Below are 20,371 nucleotides of genomic sequence, written 5' to 3' on the forward strand. Positions count from 1 at the left end.
CCAGCCCGGTCAGTTGCTTTTGACGGAAATTTCTTTGGGGATCAGTCATTACTATTATTCCCTTGTGTTTTAACCCGCTAGACCCGCTATCACCAAATGACTATTGCCCCATAGATCTTCTGTGCCAGTGCATTGAGCAAGTCAAACACTGGATGTGCCAAAATTTCCTTCAACTAAATGAGGATAAAACTGAGATAATTGTTTTTGGTGCTAAGAAAGAAAGGTTTAAAGTCATCCAACACCTTCAATCACTGTCCCTGAAAACCTCAAATAAAGCCAGAAATCTTGGGGTTATTATGGAAATCGGCCTACTATCACCTCAAAAATGTAACAAGACTTAGAGGGCTCATGTCAGCTCAAGACTTAGAAAAACTTGTCCACGCCTTCATTACCAGTAGGCTAGACTACTGTAACGCTCTCCTTGCAGGTCTTCCTAAAAAAACTGTCAGGCAGCTATAGCTTGTTCAGAACGCTGCTGCTAGAGTTCTAACAAAGACCAAAAAATGTGAGCACATTACACCAATTCTTAAATCATTACACTGGCTTCCTGTATGTCAGAGAATTGATTTCAAAATCCTCCTGCTCACGTATAAATCTCTGAGGCCAATCTGTTAGTGGTTCGCAGAGTAAACTCAAATCAAGGGAAAGCATCTTTCAGTCATTATGCAACAAACAGCTGGAATAAACTTCCTGAAGATGTAAGACTTTCACCCACTCTGACTACTTTTACAACTAGACAGAAAACTTTTATGTTCACCTCAGCTTTCTGCTAAACCTTTGCACTTTTAACGTCCGCACTGTTTTTTTTATTGTCTGTTTTTATTCTCTTTGTCTTTCTGTAATGCATTTAAGTTCATGACATGTTGTGCTGTGAAGCACTTTGAGTCTGCCTTGTGTATGAAAAGAGCTCTACAAATAAAGTTGCCTTGCCTTGACTTGCCTAGAAAAATTTTCATTTTTCCATTTTTACCGCTGAGCCAACGATCTAACTTGCAGTGCAGACTGATGCGATATCTTTACACTGCAATATTAACTTGATTTCTGCACAATGACTTTATAATAAAACTCAAATTAAGGGAAACCAATGGCTGCTTAACAAGTTACAGAAACCCCCCCCCCCCCCAAAAAAAAAGCAAGGTTCATATGTAATTTTTTATTAATGGAAAGCAATGTGAAAAATAATGTGAAATTGAAACAATTAAAAAAAAATGACATCAGTAAAAACTTAGCCGTGCATATAGATATACAGAAAACATATTTCAAGATCATGAAAATCACAGTGCTTTTATTATCGGTGAATACCGGATTGGGTTTGATTTGAGATTTTATCAGGAGTGTCTGTTTAGTCTCTTGTTTCTCGAAGGCCTGACGCCCAACAGTGTATATGTGTGAATGTGTGTGTGTGTGTGTGTGAGGGTGTATGTGTGTGTGTGTGTGTGAGGGTGTATGTGTGTGTGTGTGTGTGTGTGTGTGTGTGTGTGTGTGCGTGTGTGTGTTAGCTTCTCTGCCCCCTGAACTTAACATCAAACTGTTTGCTAAGCCTACAGGTGTTCTTGATCCAGCAGATTTGTCAGTTTGGGTGGGAAGGATTTTAGATTTACTCTCCGTTTATGTGTAGCCTTTAAAAAGCAGCAGCATCCTGAGGATAAAAACAGACATGAGGAAAAGTGTTTACACACCATGATATCATGGCTGAAGTATCTTCTCCTCAAGTGTTAAACAGAATAGAACAGTCATACTGTATTTCCTAAGATAAATCCGTTCCCCTAATTTTTCACGAGATTTCATACAGATTTTTGTGCATAACTTTACGTAAGATCTCATGTGAACCCATTGATGAGAATACATTGCCCAACTACAAGACAAGTCACGATAAAAACTTGTAATTAATCAATCTGTCAACAACCAACTGATATAGACCTTGGTCTTCTGGGGCCCCTGGCATTCTCCAGGGCTATTTCCCTGTTGCATGGTTGGTATGCATGTTGGTTATGTTCCTTAAAACAAATGTAAATGATGTTAGGTGCTACAGTGTGGGATGACACCACTGATGGGTGTACGGCTGTATGTGTGTCCAATCATCCGCTGTTCTGTTCCTTCCATTTCTGTGGGGTCACTACCATCTAAAAAACAAAAGTGCGTGTGCGCCCCTGTGTGCTGTGCGCGCCCATCTGTGTCAGTTTCAAGTCCGTCCAGTAGGTGGGACTTGAAGCTCGGAGGATGGAGTCTTTCTCTCTCTCTGCCATCCTGTCTTTTCCTATGTCTCTCCAGCATTCCCACCACCCGGTACAAGCAACAGCGCTAGAGAAAGGGAGAGAGTGAGTGTGTGTGAGATAGAGAGAGAGAGATGGAGGGATGACATAAAACGATGCAGAGAAAAGAGGGGAGGAGAAAGAGAACCTCACTGCACGTGCTAAGACCCCTTCATATCATGGACCTGGAATATCTTCGGGATTTATTCCTCCTTTTTTCCTTCCCGGTGGTGTTTTTTCAAAACGCGCAGGAGAGCCGTGACTGGCATAGTTAAAATCTCTGACATACCCCGCACACACGCATACACACTTATACACATATGGATTTACGCGCGGACATGAAAGGAAATATGTTTTTTGTTTTTTATTTAACATTTGGACATCATTGAGAGAAATAAGGCGAGGACACCGGTTACGCATTCACACACCCACGTACGCGCGGAGCGGACTATGAGCAAGAGGATTTGAGTCATTCATTTCCCTTGCTGCTGCGCTACAACAAAGTTGCGAAGAAATCTGGGCACTTGAATCGTGACAGCATGGATGGATTTGGTGCGTTTTTTGGCGCATTCGGCGTCCGTCGCCCTCCCGGGATACGGTGCTGCTGGAAGGTCTTCTTTCTGCTCAGCGTCTTCTTTCACAACTACCTGAGCTCCTTGCTGGACTGTCCGCCCACTTGCACCTGTTCGTCAACGGAGATCTACTGCAATAAGTCCGACAACGGCAAATTCTTCCCGCTGCTGTCCTTTCAGGGCACCGGGAGCGCCGGCAACAATAGCGGGAGCATCGAGGACCTTTTCCAGAACATCACCTCCATGTAAGTGCGGCCGCTGTTGCTTAATATCAAAGCTATCGGTCCTGTCCTATAGCTGTGTGTCTTAATTGGAGCTGCTTGTGGCTATACACTTCATCAGAGGCGACCTTTTGTCTGCAGAATTTAGGGTGTCAATCATTATTTTTAAGGGTGAAGAAAACCTTCACACTTTACTGTTTATCTACAGATAATAGAATATAATAGTTAGAATATAAAAAAATATAGATGTTTTATGAGATGAGAACCAAACTGATGTCAGTAATGAGAAAATGTGAGTTGAAATGAGAGATTCATGCTTTGAAATGTGTGTGTGTGTGTGTGTGTGTGTGTTTTTGTAGAACTGGTGATGTAACATTTAAAAAAGGTAAAAGTGCATCTTTATGATAAAATTTGAGATCCAGACTAAAGCTTGAGAATGAGAGAGCTTATCCAAATTTCAACTGGAGGTCATAGTTTACCCTTATATATATAGGTATACTGTGGGACCTGGTCACACACAACTTCCAGAGTAAGGCCCTGGTCAGAGAGTGTTTTAGCAGCCTTGGGTGGCTTTTTGTAAGTGTTTTCAATGAAAATGAAGTGTTTTGCCTGCTGCTTTTGCGTTGATGGGCGCCTCGAGTTTGCAAGAGCGCCCTGAAAAATTCAACCAAAGGCGGAAATTCCCAGCAAAACAGTGGTTGGCTGAGCACGAGTGGTTTGGTGCTTACCATGGCAAAAAAAACAAAAATACACAACTGGCATCGCTCTAAGCCAGAGGTGGTGTTAACAGAAAAGCTTAAAACGCAGGTCTTTGGTCGGTAGGGATTCATGATGGACACTCAGTGAGATAATCTTTACATTCATCTTTGGAAATAAACTAGTTTAGATCTCAGAGTTAACAACATGTTAATCATGACCCTCACCATCAGTATGTTTTTTTAAGAAAGACTTATGACTGATAAACTGTAAATGTATGTCCTCTTGGTTCAAGTAATCTGAGAAGGGCGTACCTTTGTCTACGTTCCTGGTAGTAGCCAGTCCTTTCAAAAGCCCAAGACATGTTCTAACTGTTCTAAGTAACTGGAAGGTTGTTTGAGAGGCCCACTTGTTGAATAAAGAGCAGCAGGTAAAGCTTTTCCTGATTTTGTTCCTTTAAATACCATTATTACTCTTCCCTACCACTTGCTGCACTATCTCCCGAATTACCTCCTTTTTTATCCCTTGATGATAGAGAACCGCACAGCCGGAGAAGTAATAAGTTCAGATATCTCCAAATAGCTTTTTCATTGGATGATAAAAGAAGTCCTGACCCTAAGTCTAAATTTCAGTTTTCTTGGGATGAACTGCCAACCAGTCATTGAAATACCCGTGAAAGATATTCCCTGGGTAGGCTCTGAATACAAACCACCGCAGACCCAAATCACTTTAGATATACCGTTTTCTTTGAGAGATTGGCTTAAGAACTTCTCTCGAGAAATCCTTGCTCCTTTGGGAATAGCGCACAAAGACCCCAAAACCATAATGAATTATTGGGTTTGATGGGTTTTTTTTTGGTTAGGCAGTGAGTAAATTCTTTTTAAGCTCAATGACCAGACCAGAGGTGTCTGTATAAGGTTGATGGAGTCCAACTCGTTTTGTGTGTGTGTGTGTGTGTGTGTGTGTGTGTTAGAGCTGCAACAAACAACAATCATTGACAATTAATCTGTTGATCATTATCTCGATTAATCAATTAGTTGTTCGGTCTTAAAACTGTCATAGAATGGTAAAACATGTGGATTGGTGTTTCCCAAAGTCCAAGATGATGTTCTCAGATGATTGTTTCGCAAACAAGGCAGAGGAAAGAAAGACAATATTCACATTTAAGAACCTGGAATCAGAGGATTTGACTAAATAAAAATACTCTAGCAATAGCAATTAATTGATTGTGTGTGTGTGTGTCTGAGTGTGTCTTTGTGTGTCTGTGTGTGTCTTTGTGTGTGTGTGTGTGTGTGTGTGTGTCTGTCTTTGTGTGTGTGTGTGTGTGTGTGTGTGTATGTGTGTGGCCTCCTATGAGATATTCCTAATGGATCAAGGTTCACCTGCTAAGAAAATGATCAGCATTCACAAATAGAAGCTGTGTCAGAGCTGATTTCATTAACTAACATGAATAATACAGTTCCATACATTTCACATGTACTAAGCAGTCAGTTAAAAAACATGATACCCAACGACAAAATAAAAACAAAATAAAAACAACACGATGCCTCTTCACTTTGAGCGCTAAATATTATTACATTGGGCTTCTCTGGCTTTGAGGCTCAATTCAGGTTTATTTCTCCTCATAAAGCTGTGAAGATGGTCAAGTTGTTGTATCAGATTAAGGGAATACATGGCAGTCATATTTGAGATTGTTTGTGATTTTATCATATTGCGGTTTCATTGTCTGCTTTAAGCAGCCTTGACAGTGGTGTTTAAGCTGATACTGGTGCTGTTGCTTTCTAAAGTTTAAAAGTGCTGAGTTGTTTTATCCTGAGATTGACTCGTCACATTATACCGAGCCTCATATCATTACGGGGCCTGAGTGAGTGGATATGCTGCACTGACGGTTGCAACGCAGCGTCTTTGATCAGAAGATCCCACATGATTATCCCGTATTATCCCAATGACTTACTGGTGTTACATTGTGATACAATGGTGCTCTGCTAAAACTAGCTGATTCTTTCAAGCATCTTAACTTTAATGTGCTTCAGAACCAGAATTGTTAATCCCCAGTCCTCGTTCTGCATGAAAATACACTAAATGCTAAAGTAAAATGAGGTTTGAGAAGTGTGACTTTGACGAATGTAGTGGGTATCTCCTTCCTCACTGCAGTAATGAAACACTTCATCTCAACTTTTTTTGTTTTTTGGGAGGAAAGAACGAGGACTGTCTGTTAGTAACCCATTGCTTTTTCACCTTGTGAGTATTTACTAACTAGCTAACTAACTAGAACCCACAGAACACAAGCAGATCCACGACAATGCTTGTGAAGATGTCGTCAGTAGCACATAGGTATTTATGTAAAGTAGGCTTTATTTAACAGTATAGGTACATTGAAAATATTCCGTTAAACAAATGAATGTTTGATGTTCAAATATTAACAGCAGCAGGGACTACCGCGGAGCTTATTAATAATTTGGTTCTGATGAATCACTGATGAGTGAGCAGTCTGACAGCAAAGTATACCTTTTCAGTGGAACGAGCCAATGGGAAATAATGGCTTCATTGCATCATAGTAAAATCTGTGGGTTGTCTGACAGACTTCAGGGATTTACGGCTCTTGCTCACTGTGCTTTGGTGGCGTGGAAGTGGGAAATAATGTGGACACTGTGTCAAGATAAAATATCAACATTTTTTACATGAATTTCCTTTTGCCACCTTGTAGTGTGCATGGATGTGTGTGTGTGTGTGTGTGTGTGTGTGTGTGTGTGTGTGCGTGCGTGCGTGCGTGCGTGCGTGCGTGTGTGTGTGTGTGTATGTGTTCTGCTCTGAGGGATTTTCCAACAACATTTCACCCAGCTCTCAGAGGCTGTAGTCCATCAGGTCCTTGTTGTGTTAAGATGTGGAACTGCCACTCTATCATAAGTAGCGATGTTCTGATACCATCTTTTCCTTCCCAGTACTGATTCTGATACCTGATCTGATATCAGTCAGAACCAAGCACCATATACCTTTTTTCAGCTGTATACTACTAACCCTATCATTGTTGTATAACCTCAGGTTAAAGCCTTTGTAAAACATGAAGAAATATTTATGGAGAATGAATGCCACAGAACTTTCTTTTATTATCGAGTGTGACATAACAGGAAAATAACATGAATAAACTACTTTAAAGTAGATTTTTTTTCAGATGCTGAATGACATGGTATCAGATCGGTGCAGATTTGCATATTTGCAGATACAAATACCAGTATCTGAAGCTTTTCCAATGCTGGAATTGGGATCAGAGCAGCTCTAATTAAAGGGCTTGGTGTTAACTCAATATGATCATTTATCATTATATTGTGATGACATCAAATGTTGAGATATTGTCATACATACATCTAAGCAGAGCCTAACTTCCCAGACATTTGAGGGAATATCATGTCAAGACTGTGTTTTAGCTATTACATCACACTATTTGAGTGCATGCATGTAAATGTAGTCAGTGTGTAGCTGGGATAAAGTTTTGAATAAAAAGAGAAAAATATTCAGTACTTTTCATTGTAAAGTATTTAATTCACACAGGAATATACAAATATAGGCTTTACCAAATATGGTTTCATCTATATACTATCTGTATATGCATCACAATGCTCTCTGCTCTGTACCCTTACCCAGTGTTATTTTAACACACACACACACACACACACACACACACACACACACACACACACACACACACACACACACACACACACACACACACACACACACACCTGTCTCTACATGTCAGTTTTCCATCTCCCGCTGCATTCTGTGTCTCAGCAGCAGCAGCGCTGTAGATGTGAGCTGTCACCACTTCCTTGAAAAGTATAACCCCCTCTGCATCTGAGTCTGAGCCTTGTTCAGATCCTTTTTTCTCTGTCTGAGTGAATTCAACCTTGTTGCTCACAGTGAAATGCACCCTATTTTCATGCTTCTTCCACACAATGACTCAGAAGAGAGGGGAAACCCAGGAGTGCATATGAAAATGTGCGAAGCCTAAACTGATATATCACGGTAAAGAAGTTAGTGTGGTAGCGGTGCTTTAGATTTGGAGCATTTCAATCAAACATTTTACTGTATACTTTACATGACTGCTGATCATTTACCAAGATATACTACAATATTTTAGTAGGTCTCCATTAATGAAAGCCTGTGTCGACTAACACGCTGGCGATGAGTTGGTTAAATGGACAGATTTTTAAAACCACATTAAATCTTATGTTTTGTCTAAAGAAAAAGGTCATTCAGCATGAAAAAAAGAAAATAAAGACTAAAGAAATGTTAGGGATTTTCAAGTGGAAAGTGGACTGGTAGGTGGAGAGGTGTCCTATAGGAACCAAGCTCCTGTGGCGAGCATGTGCGTGTCTGTTTGTTTGTAAATCCAGAAAATAAAAAATAGAATGAAAATATGAATTTCTACAAGGAGACAAAAAAGAACATTGTTAGTGTGTCCTCATTCATTGTTCCTACATATATCTACGAAAAGAAAGGCACTGTAATTTTGTATGTAAACCATGTATTAATTACAGTAGAAATTACATCCAGAGGAGAAGAAAAACAGGTAACGAGTGTGTAGGGTTGCAAAGGGCTGGAAAATTGTCTGGGCAATCAATGGTAATTAGTGTGAATATATGTCAATTAACAGGGATAAAGTAAACGTTTCTATTATAAATATCTTGCTCACTCCTACAGGCCTTTTGAGGCCACGCCCTGTGCAAGCACTGTACATTCTTCCATCACATGCACAGATCATTTCTTGACTAAAAACTTTTACTTTTATATATTATATTTTATATTATGCATATAATTATTTAATTCAACATTCATGTTTTTATTTGCTCAATTAAACAATTTATTCAAGTTCTACTCACAAAAAGAGGGAGTCAAAAAACTTGCAATCATCTGCTAATGAAAATACAAAATATGAATATTTATCTCTGTATATGACAAGGTAAATACAGATACATATAAATTACCTCAGAATCTATAGTTCATTCCTGTTAAGTAGAGATGCACCGATCCAATCTGATACCGATACCTGGGCTGAGCGTGTCGGTACCGATCCGATCCTACTGTTGAATAAAACCATGTGAATGTCCATGTGAGTGAAGGCATCAGGCTTGACATAAACATTTAGCCTTGTTAAAAAAATCACTGATTTAATGTAGTTATTATTATTATTATTATTATTATTATTATTATTCATTAACAAATAACAAAGTGTTCATTAGCTTATAATAGCTTAATAACACTTCCATGTAAAGTGCACTGCAAAAAGATATTTTAAATGTAATATAAAACCCGAACCAGTGTTCAAACATAGAACTGAAATGACTAGATCGCTGTAATTGTATTGCTGTGTATGATATTAATAAAAAAGACTGACTGACTGATCGGATAAAAAGAAATGACTGGATCGGCCTCGTTCATCTGATATCTGAACCAGCATTCCGATCCAGTCATTTCTTTTTATCCGATCCAGCTAATTAGTCAATATCGGAGCTGGCATCCGATCAGGGTATCGGATCAATGCATCTCTACTGTTAATTCCCATATATTCCTGTTAATTCCCATGGACCGTTTCCAACTTTGACTATTCTGGTGGTGGGTGGATCTTAAAACACAGCACTACGACCCAGGGGACCGGTGTTCATGGCCTGGAAGAACTGAGTCAGACCAGAACCTTTTTCTAATCTTAACCAAGTTGTTTTGGGGCCTAACTTAAGCATCCCGGGTCACCAGTCACCATTTCTTAACATTACATAAAAAGTCATATTTTGTAAGATATACAAACTGTTGCATACATTTTTGTTAGATATCAAATGAACCTGTTGATGAGAATACGTTACATTATTACATACATGTTGGATTACCTGGTTCTATACAGTAGCCTTTTGTCAAGAGTGTGTATTGAAATCAGTGTGGGTCTTTGCACACATCAGGTTGTTTATATGAAGACTTGCACCGTGCTATGTAAAGTTCAGTGTGCTGGAAGTTTTCATCATGTTTTCTGAACTGTAAAAATACAGTTATTTCTTCTTGCTACAAGGATTTCTTGCTGGATCATGGGCAGGGATTCACTCCTCCTGTTCAGCTCAGTGTCCCTCCCTCTGATTCTGTGTGAAGCCTTTCAGCTTGCAGCAGTCAACACATCACAGTGCATTAGAATCAAACAGTGCTGCAACTGGAAATAAAAAAACCCCGCCAAAAAACAACAGTAACTTTAAAATCGCCCCACTGAGAAAACAATCTTTCCAACTGGGGCGGAGAGAAAAAGAAGGTGGCGGAAAAAAGCGATACGTTTAAGAGATATGTGACGTGATGGACACTGATTATTCTAAGAGTACAAAACCTCATTTCATTATTGATCCGTTTTGCTGCGAGAATGTTTGGAGAAAGAAGGAAGCTGCTGCAGTGATTCCTGTTTCCACCCACCACTGTGTGTAGGAGAGTGCAACACAGGGCTGCTTCCATACTGAGTGCCTGTTTTTCACGCTAGTCACAAAGAATTTAGTGAAATGAGCAGAAAATGAGAGGCACTCTGTGATAAGGAAGCTTTGTTTTTATTTAATGTCTTGAGAAGGAAAAGTGGGAGAGCTGCGTGAAATGGAGAGAGAGAGAGGGGGAGAGAGAGAGAGAGAGAGAGAGAGAGAGAGAGAGAGAGAGAGAGAGAGAGAGAGAGAGATGAAAGATAAGGGAGAATTGAAGAGCAAGTAATGTGCTCTTTGAAATCAGCACCACATACATGGACAGCTCCCTAATGCGCACACACATCACTTCCTTTTCTTTTCACAGACTTAAATAAAAGCCTGGGTGTTTTTTTGTGTGCCTCCGTTAAAATGTGACATTTAGCAGTCACAGTGTTCAGTGGGGTGCTGCGGAAACACACGCTCATTTGTCAGAGTTACCTCTCTCTAAGCCTCACTACTTAAAACAAAGTACATGTTCAATTTGTTTGTTTGTTTGTTTGTATGTTTGTTGCAGTGGAGACAATGATTTGAATGTTTCACTTCACTTCAACAATCGCCCAGCTGTTTGGAGATAGAGTTTCTCTCCTAGAGTCTGACTGGTACATCAGTATGTCTGATATAATTGGCCTGTATTAGCATATTACCAGAGTGAACATGATTAGTCCATTAATCAATTATTCAATGGAATATTAATAATATGTTCATTTGAGTCAACTGTTTCCTATTTCCAGTTTGGGAGGATTTGTTGCTCTCCACTGTTTCAAATCTTTGTAAACTTAATAAATCTGGGTTTTGGACTGTTGCTCAGACAAAACAAGACATTTGAAGATGTTAGGGGCATCGTTTCACTAGTAACTGACATTCTCACAGATTAAATGATTCATGTGTTAATAAATAAAGACTGAATGATTCACTAAAAGAAAATTCGCTAAGACTTATTGCCTGAAAATACTTATTTGCTTTCCCACTAGTACATTATAATCATCTGGAAGATGGTTCTATGAAAAGGAACGTATCCAACCATCTATCTAATTTGGACCCAATGCTAGGACTGACTAACATGTAATTTCTCACTTTGTTAGTAAGGGAGGCACTTACAACAACAGCTAGCGCTTGTTCTTTTGAACAATCTGTTTAAAAATGATTAAGATAAATACTTCATTGCACCAGATGCGATGTGAGGCCGCAGCGCTACCTGGGTGTTTTTACATTAGACCTTAAAATGGAAGTTTGAGTGACTTAGAACGTGAACGCTGCTTACAGAACATAACTTACAAATTAAAATGAGTCGGCGTTGACTTTTGGTTTCACATATGGCACAAAAAGCTGGCTCTTTTTAAAGTCCTTTTTTTCCTGTTATTTTAACAAATCCATCCATCCATCCTGAACTCCTCTCTGCTCGGATGTTGTTACTCTTTATACTACGTCACCAGAGTTCCTCCTTTGCTACCGCCTTAATTACTACAGCCACCAGAGGTCACTGCGGAACTATAAATGTAAACATGGGTTGTACAAATCAGCTTGTATAAACAGCCTTGTTTTAGGGGAAGGACAGTCCTGGTTAAAATTATATTCAGATACACTCATCATCTTGTTTTACCACATTTTTGCTATTGTGTGAAAAGTATATCACTTTTTTTTAAAATGCAAAAGAAAATGCTGCCTTAAATCCTAACCACCAGGTGTGAGTGAGTGATAATGTTAGCTTTGCAAAGCATGAAAGCTTCATAAACTGTTACATAATTTAGGCTTACTGTAAAACTCCATGGACTCTGTCAGCGGTGCGCCACGGATTTGGTGGGATTCCTGCAGCGCACGGCGTCCATTATATCCAATTGAAGTAGCTACGTGGGCCCGTGCAGGCTCAGCTCTAGTTTAATGCAGTTTGTCTGTTTTTCCCAACGTGGCCCTCCAACAGGTTAAAACTGCATAGAACTCTGTAAAAAATGAGTACAATCTGTTTATAAATGATTAAGACGCATCCCTCATTATACACAGAGAAGCTGGCAGCAGCCACACTCTACTGACTGAATTGGTGTAGCTGGTAAAAAACCCTGCTGTGCATGCTGCCGTACGCTGCGACACTGTTCCCCGTGGAGTTTGGATGTTAGTGTGTTTATTATCAAATGATAATGAGATTGCTCTGTAATTAACTTTATGATATCAAACAAAGTGAGTGTTCAATGTGACCTAGCCAATCACCTTGGCACCATTGAAAAAACAAAAAACCAACAGTTTTTTTCCCCTCTCTGAGGCGCAACAGAATGAATGACCCACTGGGCTTTACGCTATGTTCAAATATCCAATAACATTAGCAGCCATTATGTACCACGTCAATGTGACAGCCCACATCATGTCAGCTCCAGTGCTCTCTGTGTGTGTGTGTGTGTGTGTGTGTGTGTGTGTGTGTGTGTGTGTGTATGTGTGTGTGTGTGTGTGAGAGAGAGATAATGTGACACAGAGTTGTAACTGGCTTCCTCTGGGCTCATCAGCACTTAGTGGGGAGCAGACTGAAATAATTCAAAAGACATTTTTGAATCATTTTGAACAATGTCTGCCTTTCTTATTTAATGTTTCATTTAAAAAGAAAATAAATGTCAAGATTATAATATATATTGGTTTCAGAGGTGTAGCGTTGTTCAGTCAGACAAGGAAATGTTAGCAATAATGCTAGAGAATCTCGAGACTGAGACAGGACTTATTTAAGCTCGAGAAAAAAATCTAAAATTCATACAAAGACTGCTAAAATATTGTCCGGTCAGCCCACTCAGTGAGGGTCCAGAGCTGTAGTCAGAGTCATTGTTGTCTCAGGAACACTGTGCTTGGCTCCTCAGCTCATATTGACATTCAATTGTAGCGTTCCTTTATTAGAATAGTAAAATAACACAATGTCACCGGCAATTTCATTTTCCAACAAACAACTATAAGTTGGCGAGTACTTTTTTCACATCTGAGAAATGTCTACAGAGCTTCCTGCTAGGCTGCATATGACCAAAACAGGCTCCAGCTGCATGGGATTCAAAGTTGAGGACAAAATAAATCCATGAAATGCACACTGCTGGCAAATCTTTTGAAGTCCCCCATGTGCCAAATGAAGAGTATGCTGTTGATGAAATAGACTTTGTAATACTTGTAAATGATTGCTCATGCGATGTGTTATGTGTGTTAAAATGTTCCTTTAGCACTGTCTCATTTCAGTCGGCAGGTGTTGGATTAAGTCTCCTGAAGCCTGAATTCTTCCTCTGTGCTGCTCTGTATTTGTTATGCTGCACGTTTACCACAGCGGTCTGTCATTTGTGGCAACATGTGGACATAATACTAAAATATAACTTATTGCTTGTGAAGTTGGAATGTGCACCTGTATTCTCATGAACAGCTTGGATGCTGTTATTGATGTCAGCTCTCTGTATGTCAGGAGTGAGTCATGAGCGTTCATCTTCGATTCTTCTTCTTCTGATTGAAACAACTGCAACCTGAGCATAAAGTTCAATGCAGTGTTGTCACGATACCAAAAATTCTGACTTCGGTACGATACCTGCTTAAAATATCTCGATACGGATACTGAAACGATACCACGGCGTAAAACTAAAATACCATCAAGTAATGGAATAAAATATTAGATGACAGAACATGGAAGTTAAAATTATTTATTAATGTTTATTAATTAAAACACTTAAAGCTGCTAAGCTTTATAGCTCACCCATTCTTGAGATTTCTTTATTTTTAACCTTCAATTATGCTAGGAAGATATATTCTAAAAGATTGAAGTCTTTGCTATTAAACCTTGTAAGGGGCCAACCACCCAGTGATTTAATTCTTTTTTTAAATAGCATGTTTTACAGCCGAGGACTTGAACTCTGTCAACTCTGTCAAGCGCACAAAAAGTCATAGTACTATAATATAAAACATTAAGGAAAAGTTTAATGATATTTGTTGTTTTAAATATGAGATGATTTAATTATAATAAAAAACTTTGATATCTTTTTATTCAAGAAATATATACCTCTATAATGTTGCCCACTTGAAATTTGTGTTGACAATGTCATTATTCGTTGTGATAAACAACATATAACATAACTTATAACACAAAAAACACATATTAGGTGTACCAAACTAATTTTATCAACCATTATGAACATATATTTAATTGAAATCACAGAAAAAGACTTCTCTAAGACGGAATTGACGTCATATGAAACACAGTACACAAACCTTAAAAACCTGTAAACACACACAAAAAGCCATTCCAAACATGACTCTTGTCTTTTTGATTGTTTTCAGATTTTGACTTTAAATCAGCTAATTCAATGATGCCTTAAAAGAAAATGAGAAAATTGAAAAACCCTGTACCAATCTGATCAACTTTCAAACTGAATAACAATAACTACAATACAATACGATAGCGTATTTTTCGGATTATAAGTCACAGTTTTTTTCATAGTTTGGCCGGGGGTGTGACTTATACTCTGGAGCGACTTATGTGTGAAATTATTAACACATTACCGTAAAATATCAAATAATAGCCCGGGTTATTATTTATGTCAGTCACGTAAGAGACTAGGCGTGTATCAGCACGTGTCACACACACGTAAACCAATCAAAATTTGGCGGGGGCGGGTCATGGCAGAAGTGCATTGTGGAAAAAAAAGATGCTAACTGCTACTTGGAGTTGTTCAGAAGTGACACCGAGGACGAAGAGTTTATTGGATTTAGTGATACGGAGTGACAGAGTGTTTGGTAAACGTATAGCATGTTCTATATGTTATAGTTGTTTGAATGACTCTTACCGTAATATGTTACGTTAACATACCAGGCACGTTCTCAGTTCGTTGTTTATGCGTCATATAACGTACACTTATTCAGCCTGTTGTTCTCTATTCTATTTCTATTTTAAATTGCCTTTCAAGATGAAATGTCTATTGTTGCTGTTGGATTTTATCAAATACATTTCCCCCAAAAATGCGACTTATACTCGAGTGCGACTTATATGTTTTTTTCCTTCTTTATTTTGCATTTTCGGCTGGTGAGACTTATACTCCGGAGCGACTTTTAATCCGAAAAATACGGTAAATCCCTTTTCCCCACCTTTCTCTCTCCCTTGGTTGTTCTTCTGCCTTTCTGTCTGGCTGACTATTTATCCTCTCCCTTCTCTCTTCTCTGATAATCTGATAATCTTTGTTTCTGGCCGTCTTCGCCTCTAATGAGAGTACCTGAAATAGTAAATCCTTTAAAAGAAATTTTTCACCCAAAAAAAATTTAATTAGTGTGTTGATAATTAATTATTTAAAGTTTTTTTGGTAGGACATGATTTGTCCCAATTTTCAAGAATGGGTGAGCTACTTAACTTCAATGCAATTTCAACAACAATGAGATTATTATGAAGCTGGTTAAAAAATCAAAAAAGATTTGTCACAGAACATGGAAATATGAAAACAAGAACATCGGACAGTTAAACAGTTAGCTTTACCCCTGACTGCCTCGTGTAACTCTGATGGTGAAAAAAGTTCACTTGTCAAAATAAACACTTGCTTGAGTTAACGTTACATCCGGGGGATATTTCTGTTATCTCTCTATCTATCTCTTACTCTTTGAACAAGTCATCATCTCTGTCAGCTCGATGTTTCTCCAGGTTGGTTGTTGCTCAGACGGGCTTTGTTGTGTCTGTGGGCTCGCCCTTACTGTCAGTAACGTAGCCAAAATATTTTCATATTTCACTCCGTGCGTGCTTTGCTTTTTCAACAAGCCGAGGGAGGTCGCCAAGAGCACTCAAGCCACCGTCAGCCATGTCTGTCTTGCTCTGTGACTGTGTGTCACAGTGAGACCACGCCCACTCTGGCTGCAGACAGTGAGGAAGCAGAGAGAAGCTGCACACTGACACGCTGCTCCCCTGTCGCACAAAGTTCATACAGTGCCGATACTATTAAAATGTTAAAAAGTATCTTTTAATGGCTGGGTACTGCGGTACTTTTCTAGTACTGTATACCGTGCAACACTGGTTCAATGACCTACAGCCTGTCTGTGTCAGTCATCTGTCAAACTATGTGGGCATGTGCAGGGGATGGTACAGTATGTATAGTCTCCCTTACTTTGAGTAATGTTGGATAATTATTCTTTGATCAGATGGAATCAATGTTTTTCACTGTATATAAGACTCAGATGAAGAGAATGTTGGGGGATTTTACTGTTCACTTAAGCAGGGTTAGCAGCCGGGCTGTGTGCAGCCGACTTGGTTAGGGTCAGAGAAAAGGTTGTGGTTTGGCCTCCAGGACACAAACACCAGTTCACTGGATGAAAGTCCTGTGTTTGGGACCAATCCACGTCACTTGTTTTTCTTCTTCGCTCTGGACATGATTTCTACACTGAAACATACATGGATTACATACAAATCACCTTTTCGTAGGGATATGTTGGAACAGTGAATAAACAGCCTGAGCCCTGATATTTCAGTACATTGCAAATAACACAAGTGATGATATAAAAATATACCACTGGATCATATCAATTAAAAACTATTCACAAAAGGTTCTGTAATGGGAAATGCGCCGTTTCTGGTGCTTCAATATCTTAATATTTGAAAAACCTTTAATTGGCAACCGTACTGTATATGGCTTTTAAATAACCAAAATAACATTTTAAAATGCATCATTTGCGGTGACCAAACCATCACCTGACTTTTCATCAACAGTGATCTTCATTCAGCACCTGTTGAACAGCATTAAAAACTGAAAACATGACTGTGTCCTACTTTTCATCTTTATTTGTCTAACATAGCTGTTTATGAAACGCATTATGACAGAATGTCAATGACTGAGGATCGATGCTGTGCTGACGTCAATATTAAAATGCTGTCAATTATGAAAATGAAAGAAAGAGTCAATATATTCTTCAGTAATGCACTAATGCTGTCTGACAATGTCAATAATTTACGGAATTATGGATCACAAACAGGTCAGTGGGATGTATAAACATGTCATTGTGTACAAGGATAATACTGAATATACTAATATTTTTTCATCAGATGGGCCATTTCTGGTTTAAAACAGCCTTAAAACAGCAAGGTTGTCATGTTCCCACATTTCATAGGAATAATGGACAAAACACGACAGCTATGTGAGCACAGCATGCATGTGAGTGTGTGTGTGTGTGTGTGTGTGTGTGTGTGTGTGTGTGTGTGTGTGTGTGGCAAGAGTGAAGTAGGTCCTATCTCATTGATTGCCAGTTAGACATACTGAGTTAGTGTGCAGAACGTGATGAAGTGTGGTTTATAGTGTCAGTATGCTGCATGTGTGTGTGTGTGTGTGTGTGTGTGTGTGTCTGTCTGTCTGTCTGTCTCTCTGTCTGTCTGTCTGTCTGTGTGCGTGTGTGTGTAGGTTACACTGATATATGAATTCATGTGTTTCACGGCAATGAATCACTTCCCGCTTCAGCCCACACATAATAAGGTCATACACACATACACGTACACACACATACACTGTACTTCTATTTTGGTGCAGAGACATTGATAATGGTGTTCCAGTCTGTGCTATCAGTCCAGTGCTAATAATACAGGATAGTGACAAGAATGTGATGTAAAGCGAACCATAAAGCTTCCATTTTCAGCCAGGTCAGTGGTGTAGGTGTTGTTTTGCAGGGTAAATAAAGCTTATCTCACTCACAAGATACTGCACGCGTTGGGGAAGAGAACAGTTCCCCCTGCTGGCTGTGCATATTCCTGAGGGTTGATAAAGGTTCATTCTTCCTAATAATGAACAGGTTTGGAACTGTGTCAGACATTTTAGAGCCAGTCAAATGGATGCTGTATGAACTGTCTCCATTTCAGATTTACTCCTCAACGTTTCTACATACCACATCCCCCTTTTGTTTCCTCTTAATGATGTCTCACAGTAGCATACATACATTGTGCAGGGAGGTCAAACTTCATCTTTTGTTCTTACTGCCTGATAAATACAAACGCGCATTACACAATTCCAAGTCTTGCATGGGAATGAACAATTTCAAATCTTTTTTGTTTCAAAAATAGTCTCCAGACTGCTGTGGAATTTCTAACACAGATACAAAAAAATGTATTTGTCTGTAAACACACAGGAGCTTAAATCTAGCTAATACAACTTAAGAAAACTTTTACCTCTAAGTCGAATGAAGGCTTTTAATGTGAAATGCCTTTACATGAAGTGTTGAGTTTCACTGACAGTTTAACACCAGATAAAAATAAATAGACTGCAAACAAGGAATGCTTGTTTCTAACTCGCTTTTTTTAAGTCTTGTTTTTTTCAGTTAAAACAGCATTTTCTGCCACTGTTTCATGGTAAATTGTTTCAATATTAATGGGTTATCAATAGAGTAGTGTAATAGTTGTTTAGCTGACTAATGGCTGCAGCCCGAACTGATTGCACATAATCTTAAAGAGAAATTGAGAGCAGAGGAGTGGTGAGTGTGACATACATTTAGTCAAGTCCTTAAAGTTATCAAGAGAACAAGAATGGCTAAAGTGCTTAGTTTGCATTTTCATCAAATTACAATGTGAACATGTCAGACACTGGGCCATTTCTTTAGATATATGATACAGATATATTATTATATTAAAGACAGACATTTCTTTCTAATTTGTCCGGTTTCACATAGAGGTCTGGGTCAGGATTCCCAAAACATTTGATCTTCCCACTTGGAGGACTCCTAAATAACATTTGAAGTTCCTCACTGAGGGCGCTTTCACACCAGCCTTATTTAGTTCGGTTGAATCGAAGTTGAGTGAGTTCTCTCATTTTCTACGGTTCATTTGTGCAGGTGGGAATGCAGCGGTTGTACTTGGGTGTGCACCAGAAGTGAACAAAATAAGCGAACTGACACCTGGTAGATGAGGTGGTCTCCTCTCCGAGACCACCTCTTCTACCGGGTCTCAATCCACTTCCAAACAAACTCTGGTAAAGCTTGTATGTAGTGAGAACGGGATCGGACCTGGATCCGCGGTAACCGCAGAGAGCACTGGGCACTTTTGGACCAACCTAGCTCCCGTAGGCAGCTACGTAATTTACGTAATGATTAAGTACCTCCCCTGTTACCACAACAACAGCAACACACCAGCATGAGTCACCACGGACAAACATGGGGTAGTAATATAATAAGTGAGGACCACTGCCAAAATCAACCACCGCAGTGTTCCGTCCATTGCGACATCACTTGTGGTGGTTGGTGCATGGTCTGCTGTCACTCTGTTTACATTCTCAGCGTTTGCTAGCACTGCAATTCTGACCAATCGGAGAGCACTTCAGGATCTACATCACCATGCCCTAACCCCAGATTTTTATTGTCCCAGTTTTTTATTGAGTCAAAGTGCAGCTACATTTTGGTTCACGTCAGCACATCATCAACTGATCAAGTGAATAGGTGAATGCAAACCAGACCAGCATGGGGAAAAAAACACAGGTATTCATATAAGTAAGTCTCATGAGAGGAAAACAAAGGACATTATTAAAGGAGAATTCAGAATCAGGATAACTGCAAAAGATAAAAAGAAATGTGGGTGAATATATGCCTGGAAATAAATGCAGCCTTCCCACTGGCATTAAAAGTTTCCAAAAAGTTGACGAGATGGATTGTTGGCAGCAGCCATTTCAGTGTTATTTATGATTTGCTCTCAGTGACTGAGGAGTCCTCTTGACTTCTAACTGTTCAAAGATTTAGGAGCTGCTTTAAGTGCTAAAAAACTTTGTTTGACCAAAAGTGTTTAAAAGAGCGACTCCTAAATCAGCAAGTTAGGAGCTACTTTCATACGATTTTTTGAGAATATGGGCCCTGGTTCCGGGTTGCAGTTATTGAGTAATAAAGGAAAGGAGCTGAGCTGAACTGCTCTGGGTCCGTATTCACAAAACTTAAGGCTAAGAGTAGGTCGTAACTTGCTGATTTAGATTTACTTTTTTTTATTTAAAAATAAGCGGCGTTTCACTTCTTATTGTAGGACTAACTAACTTAAGATGAGTGTAATTCACAAAGCATTTTAGCGCTAAAAGTCGCTCCCAAATCTATAAAAGTGTAAGAGTAAATCAGGAACTACCTAACATGGCAGCTGCATTAAACATTTTGGAGAGATTAACTGATACTGAGATCTTAAAAATGTATTGTCTTAATGAAAATGGCATTATGAACGTGGT

General features: G+C 39.1%; 1 protein-coding gene across 1 annotated transcript in view; it reads left to right on the forward strand.

Annotated features, from left to right (window-relative positions):
• Positions 1–2,758: 2,758 nt before the first annotated feature.
• The window catches only part of LOC310949617 (NT-3 growth factor receptor-like), a gene marked incomplete at its 3' end in the record, with an annotated part of 217,476 nt that continues 199,863 nt past the window's right edge, over positions 2,759–20,371 (forward strand). The window contains exon 1 of the mRNA XM_083917114.1: positions 2,759–3,069. Coding sequence (XP_083773240.1) covers positions 2,792–3,069 — 278 coding nt within the window. The 5' untranslated portion in view covers positions 2,759–2,791. The remainder of the gene's footprint in view (positions 3,070–20,371) is intronic.

The sequence above is a fragment of the Echiichthys vipera genome, assembly GCF_963691815.1.
Source record: "Echiichthys vipera genome assembly, chromosome: 7".
NCBI lineage: Eukaryota > Metazoa > Chordata > Actinopteri > Perciformes > Trachinidae > Echiichthys > Echiichthys vipera.